Source organism: Camellia sinensis, chromosome 2 (genome assembly GCF_055761805.1).
Source record: "Camellia sinensis isolate YWXY chromosome 2, ASM5576180v1, whole genome shotgun sequence".
NCBI classification, from domain to species: domain Eukaryota; kingdom Viridiplantae; phylum Streptophyta; class Magnoliopsida; order Ericales; family Theaceae; genus Camellia; species Camellia sinensis.
Genome location: NC_138962.1, coordinates 225,947,862 through 225,966,149, shown reverse-complemented (window position 1 = coordinate 225,966,149; position 18,288 = coordinate 225,947,862). Strand labels below are relative to the sequence as shown.

The 18,288-nt window shown below is 40.2% G+C and overlaps 2 protein-coding genes across 4 annotated transcripts in view; both read left to right on the top strand.

The window, feature by feature from the left end:
- The first annotated feature begins 448 nt into the window (after positions 1-448).
- Positions 449-4,654, top strand: LOC145819462 (uncharacterized). Its single transcript, XM_082913462.1, has 5 exons — positions 449-1,415; positions 1,533-2,410; positions 2,534-2,821; positions 3,854-4,147; positions 4,319-4,654. Exons 1-5 carry the CDS (start codon positions 449-451, stop codon positions 4,652-4,654), a joined length of 2,763 nt encoding a protein of 920 aa, XP_082769588.1.
- A 3,380-nt stretch (positions 4,655-8,034) lies between these two features.
- LOC114278275 (transducin family protein / WD-40 repeat family protein) overlaps positions 8,035-18,288 on the top strand; it is a 30,645-nt gene continuing 20,391 nt past the window's right edge. For 2 of the 3 annotated variants that reach the window (XR_014362718.1, XM_028220301.2), the window contains exons 1-3: positions 8,035-8,528; positions 9,564-12,272; positions 13,641-14,100. Coding sequence is in view for 2 of the 3 variants with exons in the window: in XM_028220301.2 (XP_028076102.2) it covers positions 8,114-8,528; positions 9,564-12,272; positions 13,641-14,100 (3,584 nt within the window). In the remaining variant the exon portion in view is untranslated. The remainder of the gene's footprint in view (positions 8,529-9,563; positions 12,273-13,640; positions 14,101-18,288) is intronic. The other variant, XM_028220302.2, reaches the window with a different exon arrangement.

Below are 18,288 nucleotides of genomic sequence, written 5' to 3'. Positions count from 1 at the left end.
TCTTATGAACTTGGATAAAATAATGAAGATTAATTGCCAATATTTATAAATTTGTGTTTACCTATAGCAAATGGACAATACAAGAGGTGATGACATAGCGGGCTCCTCGGATGCCCGAATGAACAGAATGGAACAAATGCTTGCCACTTTAACCGAAGTGCTAATGCAACAACAGAGGCGACAACCCTCACCACCTTCGCCCCCACCAGCTCAAGTTGAAATGGGCAACAACAACATGATTAACATGACTCAAAAATTCATGAAGATGAAACCGCCAACCTTCTTAGGTGGCATTGAACCATTGAAGGAAGAAACTTGGCTACTAGAGATGGAAAAATTGTTTGAAGTGTTTCCCTGCTCTGAAGTACAGAAAGTTTTGTTGGCCACCTACACTTTGAAAGACGAAGCTTGAAGATGGTGGTTACTAGTTCGGAATGGTAATGAGAATATGACATGGACTCAATTCAACTCAGTTTTCTATGACAAGTACTTTCCTCAATGCTTCCGAGATCGGAAAGTTTCAGAATTTCAAGAACTTAAACAAGGCAGAATGGCCGTAGTTGAATATGAAGCTAAGTTTACCGAACTGGCTCGTTTTTCTCCACACATGGTAGACACGGATTACAATAAGGCACGAAAGTTTGAGGGAGGCCTGGATTTAGAAGTATTTGATCGAGTGGGTGTCCTGAAATTGCCTACTTACGTGGAGGTACTTGACAGCGCATTAATGGCAGAAGCTACTATAGTAGCAAAGAAACAGACTGTAAACCCACCAACCGAATGGAAGGGCAAGAGGACCGGGTCCAATTTTAGACGGGACCAATCGTTTTCAAAGAGACAAAACACAGGATCCTCCGGTAGTTCCAACCTGAGTAGTGGGTCTATACCGACTTGTGCAGATTGTGGCAGGAGGCATAGAGGAGTATGCCATCGCGTGTCAAGCGCCTGTTACTGGTGTGTCAAAGTGGGCCATATGATGAAAGATTGTCCAATGGGATCAGGGAATACCAGTCACCCCACAGCCAGTTCAGCAGGGTCTGTTTCAGCGACCAAATCAAACTTCAGAAGTAATGCCAGGGGCAACAATGGGAATGAAGCATTGAGGCAAGGAAGAGTATTTGCTTTAGTGCCCGGAGATATGCAAAATACTGAATCGATAGTGTCATGTACTATTTCTATTTATGCTCAGAATGCGTATGTGTTGATTGATTCTGGATCCACACATTCATTCGTATCGCATGCTTTTTCTCAGAAATTAACTAGACCGTTAGAACCCATGAACTGCTTACTATCTGTATCTATACCATCTGGGGGTTCCATGATGTGTGCTTGTGTTTATCCGGCATGTGATCTTGTAATTGGAGAGATGACATTGTATGTCGATTTAATACCCTTGAACATTATTCACTTTGATTGTATTTTGGGAATGGACTGGTTGACTAAATACTGTGCTACCATTGATTGTGCAAATACAACTGTTGTGTTTAGACCACCGCGTATGCCTGAATTTACTTTTATTGGGAATGGGGTAGTTTCTCCCCCATATCTGATTTCAACCCTGAAAGCCAGAAAATTACTTAGGAAAGGATGTAGGGGATACTTGTGCTGTGTACTGACTGCATCACCTGATGACACTAAGGTAGAAGCTATCCCTGTGGCCTGCTATTTTCCTGATGTGTTTCCCGATGATCTGCCCAGGGACTTGATTGATAGGGAAATAGAGTTCACCATTGATGTAACACCTAGGACACAACCTATCTCCAAGACTCCATATAGGATGTTGAGTTCTGAACTGAAAGAACCGAAAACCCAACTTCAGGAACTCCTAAACAAGAAATTTATTCGTCCAAGTACCTCACCTTGGGGTGCTCTGGTATTATTTGTTAAAAAGAAAGACGGATCCTTGAGACTGTGCATTGACTACCAGGAATTGAACAAGGAAACCATTAAGAACAAATATCCATTACCCCGAATAGATAATTTATTTGACCAACTCCAATGGGCCAAAGTGTTCTCAAAAATTGATCTTCGATCCGGATATCATCAGTTAAGGGTTAAAGCAGAAGACGTAGAGAAAACTGCATTCAGGACTAGATACGGACATTATGAGTTTTTAGTAATGCCTTTTGGGGTAACAAATGCACCCGCAGCTTTTATGGATCTAATGAATAGGGTCTTCAAACGATATCTTGATGTATTCATTGTTGTGTTTATTGATGACATTCTGATTTACTCTAAAGACAGGAAGGAACATGAGAATCATTTGAGAACTGCCTTGCAGATTTTGAGAGAAAAGAGGTTGTATGCTAAATTATCCAAATACGAATTCTGGCTTGACAGTGTAGCATTCTTGGGCCATGTAATTAATGGGGATGGTGTTTCTGTAGACCCCCAGAAGATTGAAGCTATTGTGGATTGGCCTAGACCGACGAATGTGACAGAAGTTAGAAGTTTTCTGGGATTGGCTGGGTATTATAGGAGATTTGTGAAAGATTTCTCAAAGATTGCAATGCCATTAACACAATTAACACAGAAGAATGTACAGTTTGACTGGAATGACCAGCGTGAATCAGCTTTCCAAGAACTAAAGACCAGGCTGATAACTGCACCAATCCTAACCTTATCTATTGGTACCGATGGGTTCCAGATTTACAGTGATGCTTCATATAAAGGGTTGGGCTGTGTATTGATGCAAAATGGAAAAGTCATCGCCTATGCTTCTCGACAACTTCGTTCTCATGAAAAGAATTACCTGACACACGACCTTGAACTAGCGGCTGTGGTGTTCGCTTTGAAAATCTGGCGTCATTACTTGTATGGGGTAACTTGTGAAATGTATACCAACCATAAAAGCTTGAAATACTTCTTCACCCAAAAAGAATTGAACATGAGACAGAGGCGGTGGTTAGAACTGATCAAGGACTATGATTTACAAATTTTGTATCACCCAGGGAAAGCTAATACCGTGGCAGATGCTTTGAGCCGAAAATCAATGGGAAGTTTATCATGCCTGCTTACCAGCCAAAGAGAACTAATGTGTGATTTGGAAAGGAACGAAATCGAGATTGTGATACGGGAACAGGGCAAAATACTGGCCGCTATCTCCGCTCAGCCTGCAATCATTGAAGAAATCTGAGAAATGCAACTTGAAGACGAATACATGAAAAAGGTCATGGAAGAACTTGATTCCAAGCCGAGGCCAAGGTTTGTATTTGAAAATAATGTGCTGAAATTTCAGAACCGTCTTTGTGTACCTGATTATGGTGACTTAAGAAAACATGTGATGACCGAAGCTCACAACAGTAAGTTTGCCATGCACCTGGGGAACACGAAGATGTATCATAATTTGAAGCAAAACTTTTGGTGGCCTAGAATGAAAAAGAGTATTGCAGACTTTGTGTCTAGATGTTTACATTGCCAATAGGTTAAAGCTGAACATCAACGATCCGCTAGTTTGCTACAACCACTCCCAATACTGGAATAGAAATGAGAGCACATTACCATGGACTTCATCGTGGGATTGCCTCGTTCTTCTCGAGGTATGGACTCTATTTGGGTTATAGTTGACCGTTTAACTAAGTCTGCCCATTTTCTGCCTGTCAAAACTATTTATAACGCTGATAAATTGGCTAATATCTACATGACTGAAATTGTGAGATTGCATGGAGTGCCAGTATCTATTGTGTCTGACAGGGACTCAAAGTTTGTATCGAGGTTTTGACAGAGTTTACAACAGGCTTTGGGAACTGAATTGAGACTAAGCAATGCCTATCACCCACAGACAGATGGCCAAACTGAACGAACGAATCAAACTCTGGAGGATATGCTCAAAATGTGTGTGTTAGACTTCCAGGGGAATTGGGAGACCTACTTGTCATTAGCTGAATTCGTGTACAATAACAGATATCATTCAAGCATCGAAATGGCTCCTTACGAAGCTTTATATGGAAGGAAGTATCGTTCTCCGATATGTTGGGCTGAAGTAGATGATAGACCTTTATTGGGACCGGAACTTGTGCAAGAAACAACCGAGAAAGTGAAGCTGATACAGCAGCGTCTGAAAACTGCACAGAGTCGGCAGAAAAGCTATGCCGATGTTCGAAGGAGAGATAGGGAATATGAAGTTGGAGACCATGTGTTCATAAAGGTGACCCCGATAAAGGGTCAAACTCGGTTTGGTGTTAGGGGCAAATTGGCGCCAAGGTATGTTGGACCTTATGAAGTTTTCAAAAAGATCAATCCAGTATCGTATCGGGTAGCCTTGCCTCCAGTAATGGAACATATGCATAACGTTTTTCATGTATCGATGCTTTGAGAGTACTTGAGAGATCCATTTCACATCATTGAACCGACACAAGTGCTTCTGAAAGATGACTACACTTATGAGGAGAGACCTATCCAGATTGTGAGTCGCCTAATCAAAAAGTTGAGAAATAAAGAAATATCATTAGTGAAAGTTGATTGGCAGAACCACGGAGGAACCTACGCAACTTGGGAAACCGAGGAAGACATGATGAAGAGATATCCGGATTTGTTCTCTTTGGACCCAATGTTAATTCCGAATGAAGGTAATTCGAGTTTGGAGGACCAAACTCTTTTAAGGGAGGAAGACTGTAATGACCCCGACCTCCGATTAATGCTAATTCGTGATTAATTATGCTTAACAGTAATCTAGAAAGGATTTGGAGTTTATATGCATGCGTATTACATTATTTACGTGTTTCTATCTGTCTGCGATAAAATGGTCTGTCCATGTCTCTAACTTTAAATTGCGAATTGAAAGCCTTATCGGCGTCCGAATCAGAAATTGACTTGATTTATGTGCTAGTTAGGATTTATAGAATTTTATGGTAGGTTTAATTAAATTTCGGTTCGGAGCGATTAAACTAGATTAAATAACGTTAAATTACATTAGTCTAATTATTTACGAAATTGCCCTTTTGTGGGCCACTACCTACAAAATTGTTTGGAGCCTTTGATACATCACTCTTGTCCAACCTTTAGAGACAAAAAACGTGAGAAAGAATGGGAGTGTGAGAGACTTGTCTTCAACAAGAGATTTGAGCTTGAACTTGGAGGAATTGAAGAATTGTGTGCATACTTGAGCTTCTAGGCTTGGAATTGAAGACTTAAGGTAGGAGAATTACCTTCTTAATTGTGAATTGAGTTAGTTCTTGCATGGTTCATATGAAATTACTTACCTAAGCCTAAGATTAGCTCAAACATGTTGAATTTAAGCTTAATTCATGCATGCATGTTTATATCATAACAATTTGAAGTGTTTTCATGGAATTTCTTGCATGCAAGGCTATGTTCTAGTTATAGTCCATGAGTTCATCATGATTTTGAGTTTAATCTTGCATTTGGCTACATTCTTGGAGCATTGGATTCAATTGAACACTTGCATGTTTTGTTCTTTATTAATTCTTAAAGTTTTACTTGGAATTGTGTTCAATTGACTCACCCTTGGGCTTTGATTTTACAAATTGAGCTTTGAAACATCTTATACTATGAGTTTACAAGTGTTTTTCCAAAAATTAGCCCAAAATGATCGAATTTGATGCATTGTAGTTGAGTTTTGAGCTTGAGGTTCGAATCTGGAAATTCCAGATTTTGGACTCACGCTCGAGCGGGAAACTCTACGCTCGAGCGTACATACCGGGTTCATGCAGTACGCTCGAGCGGGTAAAATGAGGCTCCAGCGGTAATTTCATGTATTCAGTACTTTGCATGTGTTTTCAGTCCGCTCGAGCGGGGTAATTCACGCTCGAGCGAGGACTTGTGTATCACGCTCGAGCGGGTATCGAGCGCTCATCGAGCGTGAATTTCATGCATCCAGCACTTTTACTGTAGCCTGCAGTTCGCTCGAGCGGAGTAATACACGCTCGAGCGTATTCCTTTTTTCTGCATGTCCGCTCGAGCGTATAAGTACACCCTCGAGCGGGACTCCTGTTTCAGCAAAGTTTTGAAAAGTGTTTTAAAGTGCATCTTTGCATCCCCATCCCATCCTAGGCATTCCTAAGCCATGTTTAAGACTCCATAATGAGGTTAATGGTTAAGCACACACTAAGAATAACGAACTAAGTTACGTCTAACTCGAGCGTCTGTTTTAAGCGGATAATTGTATGTGTGTTCGTGTAGGTCACGCACCTCAGGACAAGTGAAGAGCCATTTTACCATCTAGTTGGGCCGACCAATTGTTTGAGAGTAATAACTTTGTAAAGTTATGTTTAACTTTAATTATTTTCCAATGACATGAGATGATAAGGTTTGAAATGCTATGTTTTGAATGAGTGAACGATTGTCTAATCTTCCTTGAAATGTAAACGTGGTATCCTTAGCCGAGGCCTTCGCCCAGGGGACACAATACTGAGGCATATGGTCATGAGGCCCTAGCCCGGGGGTTAATACCGTGGCACAGGGCCTCGCCCGGGGGAAACAATACCGTGGCACAGGCCCTCGCCCAGGGGAAACAATACCGTGGCACGAATATGTTACCCGGTACCGGAGGTTCCATTATGGGACTTACTATGCTTGACTAACATGATATGTTGTACTAAGGGGAATGTAGCACACATGATTTGAATATGGATATGACTGTGATTCTTTTCTAATACGAATATGATTATGTTTCCGATCTGATAAGGGATTGATTTCTGATTTCTATATTCAATATGGTCATCATTCATTAAACCCCTTTACTCTGTTATTATTCACTGGGCTTTAGCTCACTCCTTATATTATGTATGTAGGTGAGCAAGTACGAGACCAGGCCCGGGGTTGATGGCCTACACCCCAGTTTTGTCAGCCAACCATTGCGCCTCCCGAGGAGGTTCCAGTTGAAGTCAATCGCCATGGCTGTTTTTGTAGTTATGCTAGTCTATGTCTGTTTGTAAAGTCAGGATCTGGAAGCTACAGTCTGTAAATATTTGTGAATATTGGTGTCCCTTGACTAGCATGCTTATGAATATAAATATATTTGACTTACTCTGTCCCATGTACATCATCACAGCTCATTGGACTTTGGTCTAGTTGCTTCCGCAGCCCCTTATTACTTGCTAATCTGCTAAGAGGCCTTTGGTAATCCGAGAATTACTGGACGGTTATGACGCTAAACCTATTAGGGCGGGTTTGGGTCGTGACACTTAACTGAAGAACCCATGTGAGTCGTGGTTAGGCATTGGGGGTAAATTGTAGGCAAAAAAAGGCAAGGTAAGAAATAGAAAATAAAAATAGACAAGGTCAAATGAGGCTTAGCTTCAAGGTGAGAGTATATATAATGAAAGTATAAATATCACTTAAAAGTAATTTTGCTAAATAAGAGAAAGAATTTTAAAATATAAGGAGAGTAACTTAAATAGAAATATTAAGGAAATATTTTCAATATGATAGTTTTAAAAATCAAACTTCTATACTTTTAGGAGAAAAATTTAGAATTAAAATCAGATACAATACTGAGCATATATAAGAATTAAAAGATTAAAAATAAAAATATCAATATCTATTATCATTAAATTCCGATAAATCTTTATTACATGATAATTTAAAAGCCACACAAATAAATAAACAGTTAATCATTATTGGCGCTGTTTGGGAAGCCTCGGATGAGGCTGTTACAGCCTATTTTCAAAAAATAGCCAAAAAGCGTCACTGTTGAAAACTTTTTCAAAAAAAAAAAAAATATATATATATATATATATAGGCTGCTGCCGGACAGTGCAGGCACAGCTTACACTGTCACAGCCGGACATTTGTTACATCATGGCTAAATTACCATTTTGTCCCTTTATATTAATTTTAAAAATAAAAAATTAGGGATAAATTTGTTATTTTAAATTTAAACATTATTTCAACACACTTTTTAATACAACAACTCAACTAAAAAATCATCTCATATTTCCAAACACAAAACTAAAATAACTTATTAAAATAATCAAATAATCTACTAAAATAGTCACTTCCCAAACGACTCCCTTGTTTCTTTTATTTTGCCGTAAATAATTTCACATATCCAAATCCAAACAAAGTCGCTTTTCCCAAACACTCGGTATACACTTGCTCGTTCCTGCATGACTGTGTATTCTCTCTCACGCACACACAAACACACGCAACAATGCGAGAGAGAAGTTCCACTACTTCGTCCACCATTCCAATCGAATCAATCAACTCAATCACGACCGTGGATTTCGCCGACCACCTACCTCTCCAACTCATCAAATCGGAGACAATCCCTCCGGCGCCGACTCTGTCGGATTCCGCAGTTGATTGGTTGCCGGAGTTCGCCGGTTATTCATGGATCGCATACGGAGCCTCCTCTCTCCTCGTGATCTCTCACTTTCCCTCTCCTCTTTCCGGAGAACAAAACTTGATCGGACCTATTTTCCGGCAAGTCTTCGAACTCTCCACCGACGGTTCCGCCGCCGTATCGGCGGTTTCGTGGTCGCCGGTATTGCCTTCGGACGGTGAACTCGCTGCTGCTGTTGGTAATTGCGTCGGCTTGTTTTCGCACAATTCTGGTTCTTCTGATGGTAAGTGTAAATTAAATTTTAATTTTTTTTCCCAGAATTTAGTTATAAATTTCTGGAATGGATCGTAAAAGATAAGTTTTTGTTGTAATTGTGTGTATGTGTATACATATATGAGATACACATTGATGAGTTTTGACTTTTTTTGTTGTCTATTTTTGCAAATAATGATTTTTTCTACGAGTATTCTTGAGAGTGCGTGCATTCATTGAATGCATTTAAATTAATTTGTGTATTACTGAAGATTGTTATTAATTGAAATCTTTGTAGGGAACTTGGCTTTTAGAAGAAAATGATAATATTAGGGAGATCAGTGGGAGTAGAATTTTCCAAAGAATAAAGGTATTTGAGGTCAAGATAGTATCGAGAAAGATAAAAATAGGAGGGCTTGATAGGAGATGCAGGTCTGGCTTGGAGACTAAGAGCATCTCCAACTGGCTCTTTTTTAATGGGCTAGCTACTACAATATATAGCTATTTTAACAAAATTATTCCAAGCTAGCTACATTTGGAGAGCGTTGGGAGGCTTTTTAAACCAGTTTGTGTGGATAGATAGGTAAAATAAAGCGTAGCGTTGGAGCACATAGACGAAAATTTGGTTAGGTAAAATAAAAAGTTTAGCTAGTGAAAGATGAAGAGTAGCATTGGAGGTGCCCTAAATAATCTTGGAGATCAAACAATACAAAAATTAGGAAACAACCTTAATTGAGCAATCTAAAAATTAAGAGACAACCAACTACTCTACTTCTTGAAAAGCAAGTAACTTAAAAATTAAGAAAACAAAATCAATGTAAATGAAGAAACCTCATAAATCTAGGATATTCATACCAAATTATAAGATTCCTAATCAAATACTAATTTCAAAATCCTAATAGTAAAAATATAAATACTCTTAAAATATTTTCCTACATCAAGAAGTTCAATAAATTTTCACCATAAGTATTAGTTATTGGGTATCATTTATACACATACATATCACATATATATCCCTCTCTATTTTGTGAATATCTTAAATTTGAACTTCCTTACTCATATTCAGGTTCTTTTTCTTGGAGCCAGACTGCAGTGCTTGTGCAACATACGAAAGTGGAAACCATCAAATGGACGGGCTCTGGCGATGGGATTATTGTAGGTGGTGTTGAAGTGGTCTTGTGGAGAAAGAAAACCAGGTCCTGGGAAATAGCTTGGAAGTTTGAAACAGAACTGCTTCAAACTTTGGTTTCTACAACCTTCTCTATTGAAGGACCATTGGCAACGGCACCTTTGAATACACTACATGCTGATGAATCATCATCCCGGGTCATTGAGGCAAGCAAATGTGTGCTTGTGTGTTATGGTGATGGAAAGTCCAATTACATGAAAGTTGAGCTACGGCATCCTATGCCCGTTTCTATGATTCAATGGAGGCCTCTAATAGGAAAACAATCGAAGCTCGATGCTAGACATTCACCGAGGCATGTGTTGCTGACATGCTGCCTAGATGGAACAGTAAGGTTATGGAGTGAGATTAGTGATGGGAGGGGCAGAAGAATAGGTAAGGACATTCATGATCAGAAAATCACGAGAAGATCTTTCCATGTTGCTGCCACAATTGAGATAAACCAAACATTGGATGGTACTCTGGGCTCCAATATATTTGTTAGTTGGGCAACAGAAATTGATGGTTTGGTAACTGCTGGTAAAGAAGCCAACCAATATTTTTCTTCTGGAGGTCATCATCAGCATGACAAGATTGGAAGGTGTGAGTGGTTAGTAGCATTTGGGCCTCATATGTTGGTGACCTTCTGGGCCATTCACTGTCTCGATGACGTCCCAATGAGGTCTCCACGAGTGACTTTATGGAAGAGACAAGAATTAATGGGTGCGAACATTGGAACTAATGGTTTCCTACTCAATAAAGTTGTTATCTTGAGAAATGAACTTTTTGGTCCACCAAACATATGCTCTTTAGTTCGGTTATTGCCTTGTAATTCCTTCAGCTGGTCACAATTTTATACTCCGATATCAACTAATGTAGAGGAGGGACCTTTATATAAATCTGAGAAAGAGAACTTTTTGTCAACTCATGCTTGTGGAGTTCTAAATATAGATGGTCATACTGGAAAAGTTTTACAAGTTGCAGTGCATCCGTATGGATCTGTCATTGAACTTGCTGTTTCTTTGGATACTGATGGATTGCTTTTATTTTGGTCACTTTCAACCAATTCTAATTGTGTTATGGGCCTGCCTACTTTGTATCCGATGTGGAAACTTTCTGGAAAAATTGAAATGCAGGATTCTTATCCCAAATATATGAGCTTGACGTGGGCACCTTCAGTTTTAGATGAGGATACGCTTCTTCTTATGGGACATGATTGGGGCGTTGATTGTATTGTGGTTAAGTTTTTCAGAAATGAAGAAGAGAAGATATTATGTCATAACTTATGCACTATCCCTTTTACTGGCCACTGTCATGGAAATGGGCCCACCAATATCTACTCAATTCCTTTGCCTTCATCCTGTAAGAAAACCTTTAGCTTTAACAATTTTTTGCTCTTAGCAATATGGAAGAAGGGCTTTCAGGCTTTGTCATGGAAAATCACCATTCATTCTTATGATTTGGATAATAACTTTTGTGGATGCAATTTTGATACTGGAAAGGCAGTTAGAAATAGTTCGTGGGCATTTGAAAGCAATTTTGCCGGAAAAAGATATTGTATTGTTGTTGATTCTTGTTCTTCGTCATTGCCAAAACCACACAACAAGGATGAGGTTACAAGTTTTGCCGTGGTTTGTCCTGGTATTTCTTTTTTCTCTGAAGAAGAAAATAGGACTTCTGTTGATGAATTGTGCTGCAATTATTCTGTATATCACATGGCCACAGGCTGCACCAATGGTAGTTTGAAGCTATGGAGAAGTGTGTTGACTGAACAATCAAACTCAAATTTACAGTGGGAACTTGTGGGTATGCTTGCCGCACATCAAGGCCCCATCACATCAATATCTTTAACCGATTGTGGCCGGAAGATTGCAACTGTCTGCCCTACAGGTCCTTCAAATACTTCTAGCGCTGTTCATATATGGGAATCTGTGCACCTTGCAGGCACAGGCAGTTTTTTACTTGAAGATACATTATTTTTTGATGGAGAAGTTGTTGCTTTAAAATGGTTAACTATGGGAAGTGGCCAGCTATTACTTGGGATTTGCTTACAAAATGAATTGCAGGTATATGGTGAAAGACATAGTGATTCTCAGCCTCTGATGAAACAGGGAAAATCTTTAGGAGGAAACATTTGGTTTTGCATTGCATTTGCTCATGCTTACCCTGCTATCCGTGAGTTCCTTTGGGGCCCTAGAGCCACAGCTGTGGTTGTTTATGATCGGTATTTTTCTCTCTTCAGTCAGTGGTTATTCTTGGCTGATAAGAAATATCAGACTAAGTTCAATTCAGGAAGTAGCAAGGACAATTTTTTTAATTACAAGGGTGGATCAGATAAAGATATGGTTAGTGCAATTTTCATTGCTCATGATATTTTAGAATCCAAGGAATCAGCAGCAAAAGACAATTGCGAAGAACCACGGTCCACACTCCCTATGAAGATGAATATAAAAAATGATATTCTGTCAAGCATACTTGTAGCAAGCGCTCTGCAGAAATATAATTCAGATATCAAGATTGCTTTCTGTAGTATGCAAGAAATAGCAGAGAAGTTACATGGATCTCTACCTGTTTATCATCCCAAGGCACTCCTATTGAATATTTATTCAGGTTTGTAATTTGTGAGTGTTTTTTCTTTTGGAAACTCCTACACTCAACTTTCAGCTTTGTAAATCTGAATAAATTTTAGGACGACCATTTATTAGATGCTCAAATTTGCACGTGCACATAGCCTGTTGGACCTCTCTCTCTCTCTCTCTCTCTCTCTCTCTCTCTCTCCCCCCCCCCCCCCCCCAACACACACACACACACTCTTTTCATTTCTGTTCACAATGTATTTATGGGGAACAGTCATCTTAACAGTGACATTGAGATTTTTGAATTGTACTGGAGAGGGGGCAAGTGAGTAATATTCATTAGAAGAAAAGGCTAGTATGTACATTTGCCTTTACTATATGTTTCTTTCTTTCTTTCTTTTTCTTGGTTTAGCAGCACAAAAATTTATTAATGAAAGATAAGAAGATTATATCAGGCGACTAGAAGAAAGATCAAAAGAAGACAAAGAAAATAAGATTAGAAATCATGAACAACTCTCCAATCTCTACTATTCAAAAACAAAGGAATCCCCTTAAAAGGCGTCACTGACGGCCAAAGCAAAGACAAATAACAGATTTTATCCCATAAGCCTTCAAGAACATCAAACTTATCCCTATAAATTGGTGGCGCTTCTCTCCAACCAAATAACCTAGAACAAAGTGAAAATGACACAACTCCAAAGCACCAGACCCTTCCTCTATGTTTCTTTTTTAAAACAGAATCAGCATAGTCTATAAAATATGTCAAAACAAAAGTGTAGAATTTTGCAAACAACAAAATTTTGGAATTTAGTTATTCTACTAGGTATTGAAGATCATGTATGGGGTAAAGGTTGGTGGCTAGTGGTGTTAATGATGAGAGCAGAGTGGTGATGGTGGTGTTGGGTGGTTAAATAGATGATGAAGGCATTGTTCAATATTCATAAGGTAGTGGAAGTTTCGATTCTGGATTGTTGAGGAAGCGGCAGCAGTGACGGTGCCATTGGATCTGTTGGTGTGGTGATGGTAGAGGTGGTTTTTTTTATGGCAATCATTGTAGTGGGGTGTAACAGAGTGAAGATTCAATTTTCTTTGTGTTTAAACTTTGAAGTAGTGATAAACGCACCATTGTTTTGCAGAAAAGGTACTCTTGTGCTCTAACTGAAGACAGCCTATTTTCCTTTGTTTTCCTGTTGTGTTTCCACATGCCATTAAAGTTCCAATCTGCAATAATGTTATCCATCTTCTGTTTAGATTTCAACTCTCTATTTTACAATATGCTCTTTTTCAATTGCAACTATATTTGAATGCTATTAATGCATATCTGAACACAGATACAAGCATGTAATAAGTGTTTTCTTTCAGCTAAAGTTAATTTTAACCAAAAAATTTCATTTGTGTTCAGGTCACTGGAAACGTGCATGTGTAGCTCTACGACATCTTGTTGAATATCTCAGTTCTAGTAATGCTTCTCTGAGAGGATATTGCTCTGCACAGTGTAGCCATGCCATTCCACTTGTTCACTTGTCAAATTATGTTGAAGGAGTTATGTCAACAAGTTTGAGTGGCAAAGCATTCCAGTGTAGGGACAATGCCTCGTTAATCACCTCACATTTGCAGCTTCCTAAAGACTTGAATCAATTTGCATTTAGTTGGGGGTCTGATACTTCCAGTAAAACATTCACTTCATCTTCAACAAATTCTGAACTTAGTGGCTGCATTGAAGCAGTTGAGAAGTTGCATGATATTGCAGCTATAAGCAACACAGAAAAGATGCAAATTCTTGCTGTTGTTGATCTTCTCTGTGACGTTAGCGATCCACACTCTGCTTCTGCTTATAAAAGTCTTGATGAACCTGGTCGAAGGTACTTATGATTTTTGTTGATTATGTGGGTACCATGGATTTAACATATATGTTCTTTGCCATTTGGGGTATCTCTTATATAAAGACTTCATGTCTAGGTTATGATTTTACTGGACTTATTTTGATTTTGAGGTTGGTCTATTCTCTTAGATTTCTTGTACCAAAAATCATAAAACTGGTTGTTTGACAACCTAGTTGCTAACTTTCTATTGAGGAGGATGGGACTTCACTTGTGTTATGTGGATGGAAGAAATGCTGAAGCAAAAACTAGAGGATTGTATTGGAGCTCGCTTCGCTCTTGTACTCTTGTTCATATATGTTTTGTCGAGGCAATAGGGACTGTCGATCTATGTCACTACTGAGTAGGTGTGCTTGAGCGGTGCTCTGGCCCAACGCCTTGGACTCCCCGTGCTTTGACTTTCTTCATTTGGTGCTTTGGCATGCCTCTACGACACTGAGTGTGTTAGTGGGCCAAGCTATCATACTTGGTGATTCATGTGCCTTAGGCTAGGCGCATAACTCCAATAGTTTGTTTAGTAGATGTCATGGCACCCTGAGGGCATGCCATGCGGAGGTCGTATTCCTAAGTTGTGGGTGACGTGGTGTTGGATTGTGTCCCCATCACCTGGAGTTGCCCCATTTGTGCTGGTTATAAGGCTTCAGAATGTGGGCTAGGCTTTTCAATTTGGTATCAGAGCTTGGTTGGGCTTGTGACTGGTGTGTCGTTTGTCTGGCTACTGTATATTGTGGTTCAGGAGGTGTATTGGAATGTATCCCACATCGTCTGGAGTTGCCCCCATTTGTGTTGTTTATAAAGCTCTAGTTTCCCTTTTCTTAACACCTGGATTTTAAAGAAAAGTGTGGGCTAGACTTTTTAATTCGTGGTTCCCATGGGGCCTACCGCATACTGGGGGTTGTTAAGTCACCTACGCTACCATATCCGTATTTTATGCTGTTAAAATCCACCCACTACACCACTACCACCTCACCTACTCCACTAAACCTAACCCACTACACCACTATCACCTCCACTTCACCTTCTCCACTAAACCTAACCCACTACACCATTACCACCTCCACTTCACCTACTCCACCTACCACCTACTACCACCTACTCTTCTATATATAGGAATCATTGTAACATATCAATATAAATCAATCAATAATACATCAATTTTAACATGGTATCAGAGCAGGTTTAGAACCTAGCATTTTTGCTTCACCGGCGGGCGGCAACTTCGCCTTGGCCGCCCGCCGGACCTCAACCTAGTCCGCTAGAATTTTCTACACATACCTTGAAATTTCTTTGAGTCCACCACCACTGCCCCTCCTCTCACTGTTGTCCTCCCATACACCACCGTCTCGGTCGTCTTCATTCACCCCCACATGTCCAAACCAGCCGCTGACTGTCCTCATCTCCCTCAGGCAGGTCCTCAGCATCACTTTCCTTATCATTTTCTTCCTGATCCTTCCCGCCAGAAACATCATCAGCAGCTCCTTCCTGAGGCTTTGAACTCCCTTCTAGTTCAACATTACCAGAAACAGAAGCCGAAGATGATTCACCAATTACTGCATTTTTAACAGATCCATCTTTATCAGAGAATTGTTGAGATTCCAGTTTAATGCAGCTTGCTTCTTCAAGTTCCACTGCTGTTGGTGCCAATGTCTCAGCACGAAGAACCGCATCTTCAATCTTCTTTCTTAAAGAGAACATACCCAGTTCTTTGTAGACCTTGTTCTTGTCCTCCATAGGCTGAGAAGCTCGAATTGTTGCAGATTGAAATGGGCAAGCATTGAATTTGACACTTCTTGAAGCTTTCCATTTTGGGGTGAATGAAGCATTTGAATCAACTGTCCATACAGATACTGATTCAGCAGCTATTGTAGCCATGGAAGAGCAACCGAGTCACTCTTCTCTTCGAAGCTCGACGGTGTTTCGGCCTGCAACTCCGCCAATCTGCTTTTCAATTTTTCATTTTTATTTTTCAAATACACAACCAAGAGGGCGTGCAGTGGCCAGGAACACAGAAATAGAGAGAGACTCTGCTATGCTAGGGTGCACAACTCAAAATACGAAAATGCATTTAATCTCTGCCAACTCAAAATAGGAAAATGCATTTATTCTCTCACCTTCTCTCCACTTTATCACGTGAGTTTTGTCCCCTCTTTTCGTTTCTTTTTATTTTACTACCCACTCTTCTTTTTATTTTATATATATATGTTTATCATACTATATTACTTACACCTCCACTATGTCAACTTTTGCCCCGACTATATCAACTTTTCTCTAACATTCCTCTCTTTCATGGATACACACCAAAAAAAAAAAAAAAAAAAAAAAAAAACCACCGCCCAAAATTTTTTTTTTTTTCTTATCAAAGCTTAATTGGTGCTCTTGATTCGCCCTGTTCCCCACTCCTACTTTTCTTATTTTTTATTCATCATTATATATTCATCATCACCATGCTCAAAAAAAAAAAAAAAAAAAAATTTACAAATTTTTCACAACAACCCATATTTTATTCATCTCAGGGATCAACCCCGATCACAATTTTACACACACACACAAAAAAAAAAAAAAAAAAAAAAAAACCACAAAACACAAACAAACAAAAACCCAAACAACCACACCCACAGTGGGATTTTTCTTCTCTACTCTGCCGCCGGTCTCTTCTTCTTGCCTCCGTCCTGGACGGCCCTTGCCGGTGTTGCCTCCGTGTTTCCCACTCCACTGGGCATGATCACTACTCCCTGCTCCTCCACTGCAGCATATGGCGGCCCTCCAAATCGGAACATCACGGTGGCCTTCCGCTTCAGCTCATTGTTTTCCGCCTTTAGCACACTTATCTCTGCTCGCGCATCCTTATACATGCGTTGGAGCAGAGTGTTAAAATTGTAGTATTATTGATTGATTGTATATATTACAAGATTGATATTGTTGATATTACAAGGCTTCCTATTATGTAGGAGAGGATTTGGGAGTAGGTGAGTGTGTGTGGTAGGTGTAGGAAAGTAGGTGAAGTAGGTGAGTGTGTGTGGTAGTGGAGGTGGTAGGTGGAGTGGGTTATGGTAAATTCTAACAGCCCCCCGCAAACTCAAGGAGGATAGAAACTAACCAACTTGAGTTTGAAGAGAGGAACAAAACAAGAAAATACATAAAAATAAAAAAGGATAGGAGACACTGTATGGTGGTGTCATAACGGTGTAGAGGACACTGTATGGGGGTGTCAGACCGATGTAGAAGACAGTTTATGGGGTCATGTCGGACCGTTGTAGAAGACAGTTTATCGGGTCATGTCGGACCGTTGTAGAAGACAGTTTATGGGGTCATGTCGGACCGTTGTAGCAGACAATATTGTGACAGTTGTTGGGACAGTTTACGGAGTCTTGCTGGACCCTTATAGAAACTAACCGGAATCAATGTCGGGACAGTTTACAGAGTCTTGTCGGACCCTTGTAGAAACTAACCGGAATCAATGTCGGGACAGTTTACAGAGTCTTGTCGGACCCATGAAGGAGCTAACCGGAATCAATGTCGGGACAGTTTACAGAGTCTTGTCGGACCCATAAAGGAGCTAACCGGAATCAATGTCGGGACAGTTTACAGAGTCTTGTCGGACCCATAAAGGAACTAACCGAAATTAATGTCGGGACAGTTTACAGAGTCTTGTCGGACCCTTAAAAAATGTACCCTCAAAAGGTGTGCCCAATTTTTCAAAAAGCGTGCCATCAAAAGGCGTGCCCAATCCATAAAAAGGCGTGCCGGACATGATGATGGCGAGGCACGTGAGCGCCTTGGCTGGCGCGCCCGTTTGTCGTCGAGCGTCGAGCGGCGCATGATGCGCGTGTCTGCCGCTTCGTCAGGGTCTTTATAAATCGAAGCGGGGGCTGAGGCTGGGAAGCATAACAAACCAGTCTGAAACCTCTGAACCTTTGCAGTCTGAAACATTCTGTAAACACTCTGTAACCAACCCGTCTCTGAAACACTCAGCAACATGGCCTCTTCTTCCCGTCCAGCTACCCAAAACATGGCCTCCTCGTCCCGTGGTCTGCTCACGCTCTTTCCAGAACTGAACGAGCCCACAAGAGAAGTAACTGGTGCGGTGGCCAGTGAACCTCAACCAAACACCTCTGTGTTTGCTCCGTTGAACTTTCCGATGCGGTCGGTGGAGCAAAAAATGGCAGTGCA

Bases quoted from the DNA above. Each gene is read 5' to 3' on its own strand.
- LOC145819462 (XM_082913462.1), top strand. From the start codon at position 449: ATGACATGGACTCAATTCAACTCAGTTTTCTATGACAAGTACTTTCCT. The intron at 2,411-2,533 runs GTGGATTGGCCT...CAATTAACACAG, and splicing joins CCCAGAAGATTGAAGCTATT to AAGAATGTACAGTTTGACTG. The intron at 4,148-4,318 runs GTGACCCCGATA...ATGCTTTGAGAG, and splicing joins GAGACCATGTGTTCATAAAG to TACTTGAGAGATCCATTTCA.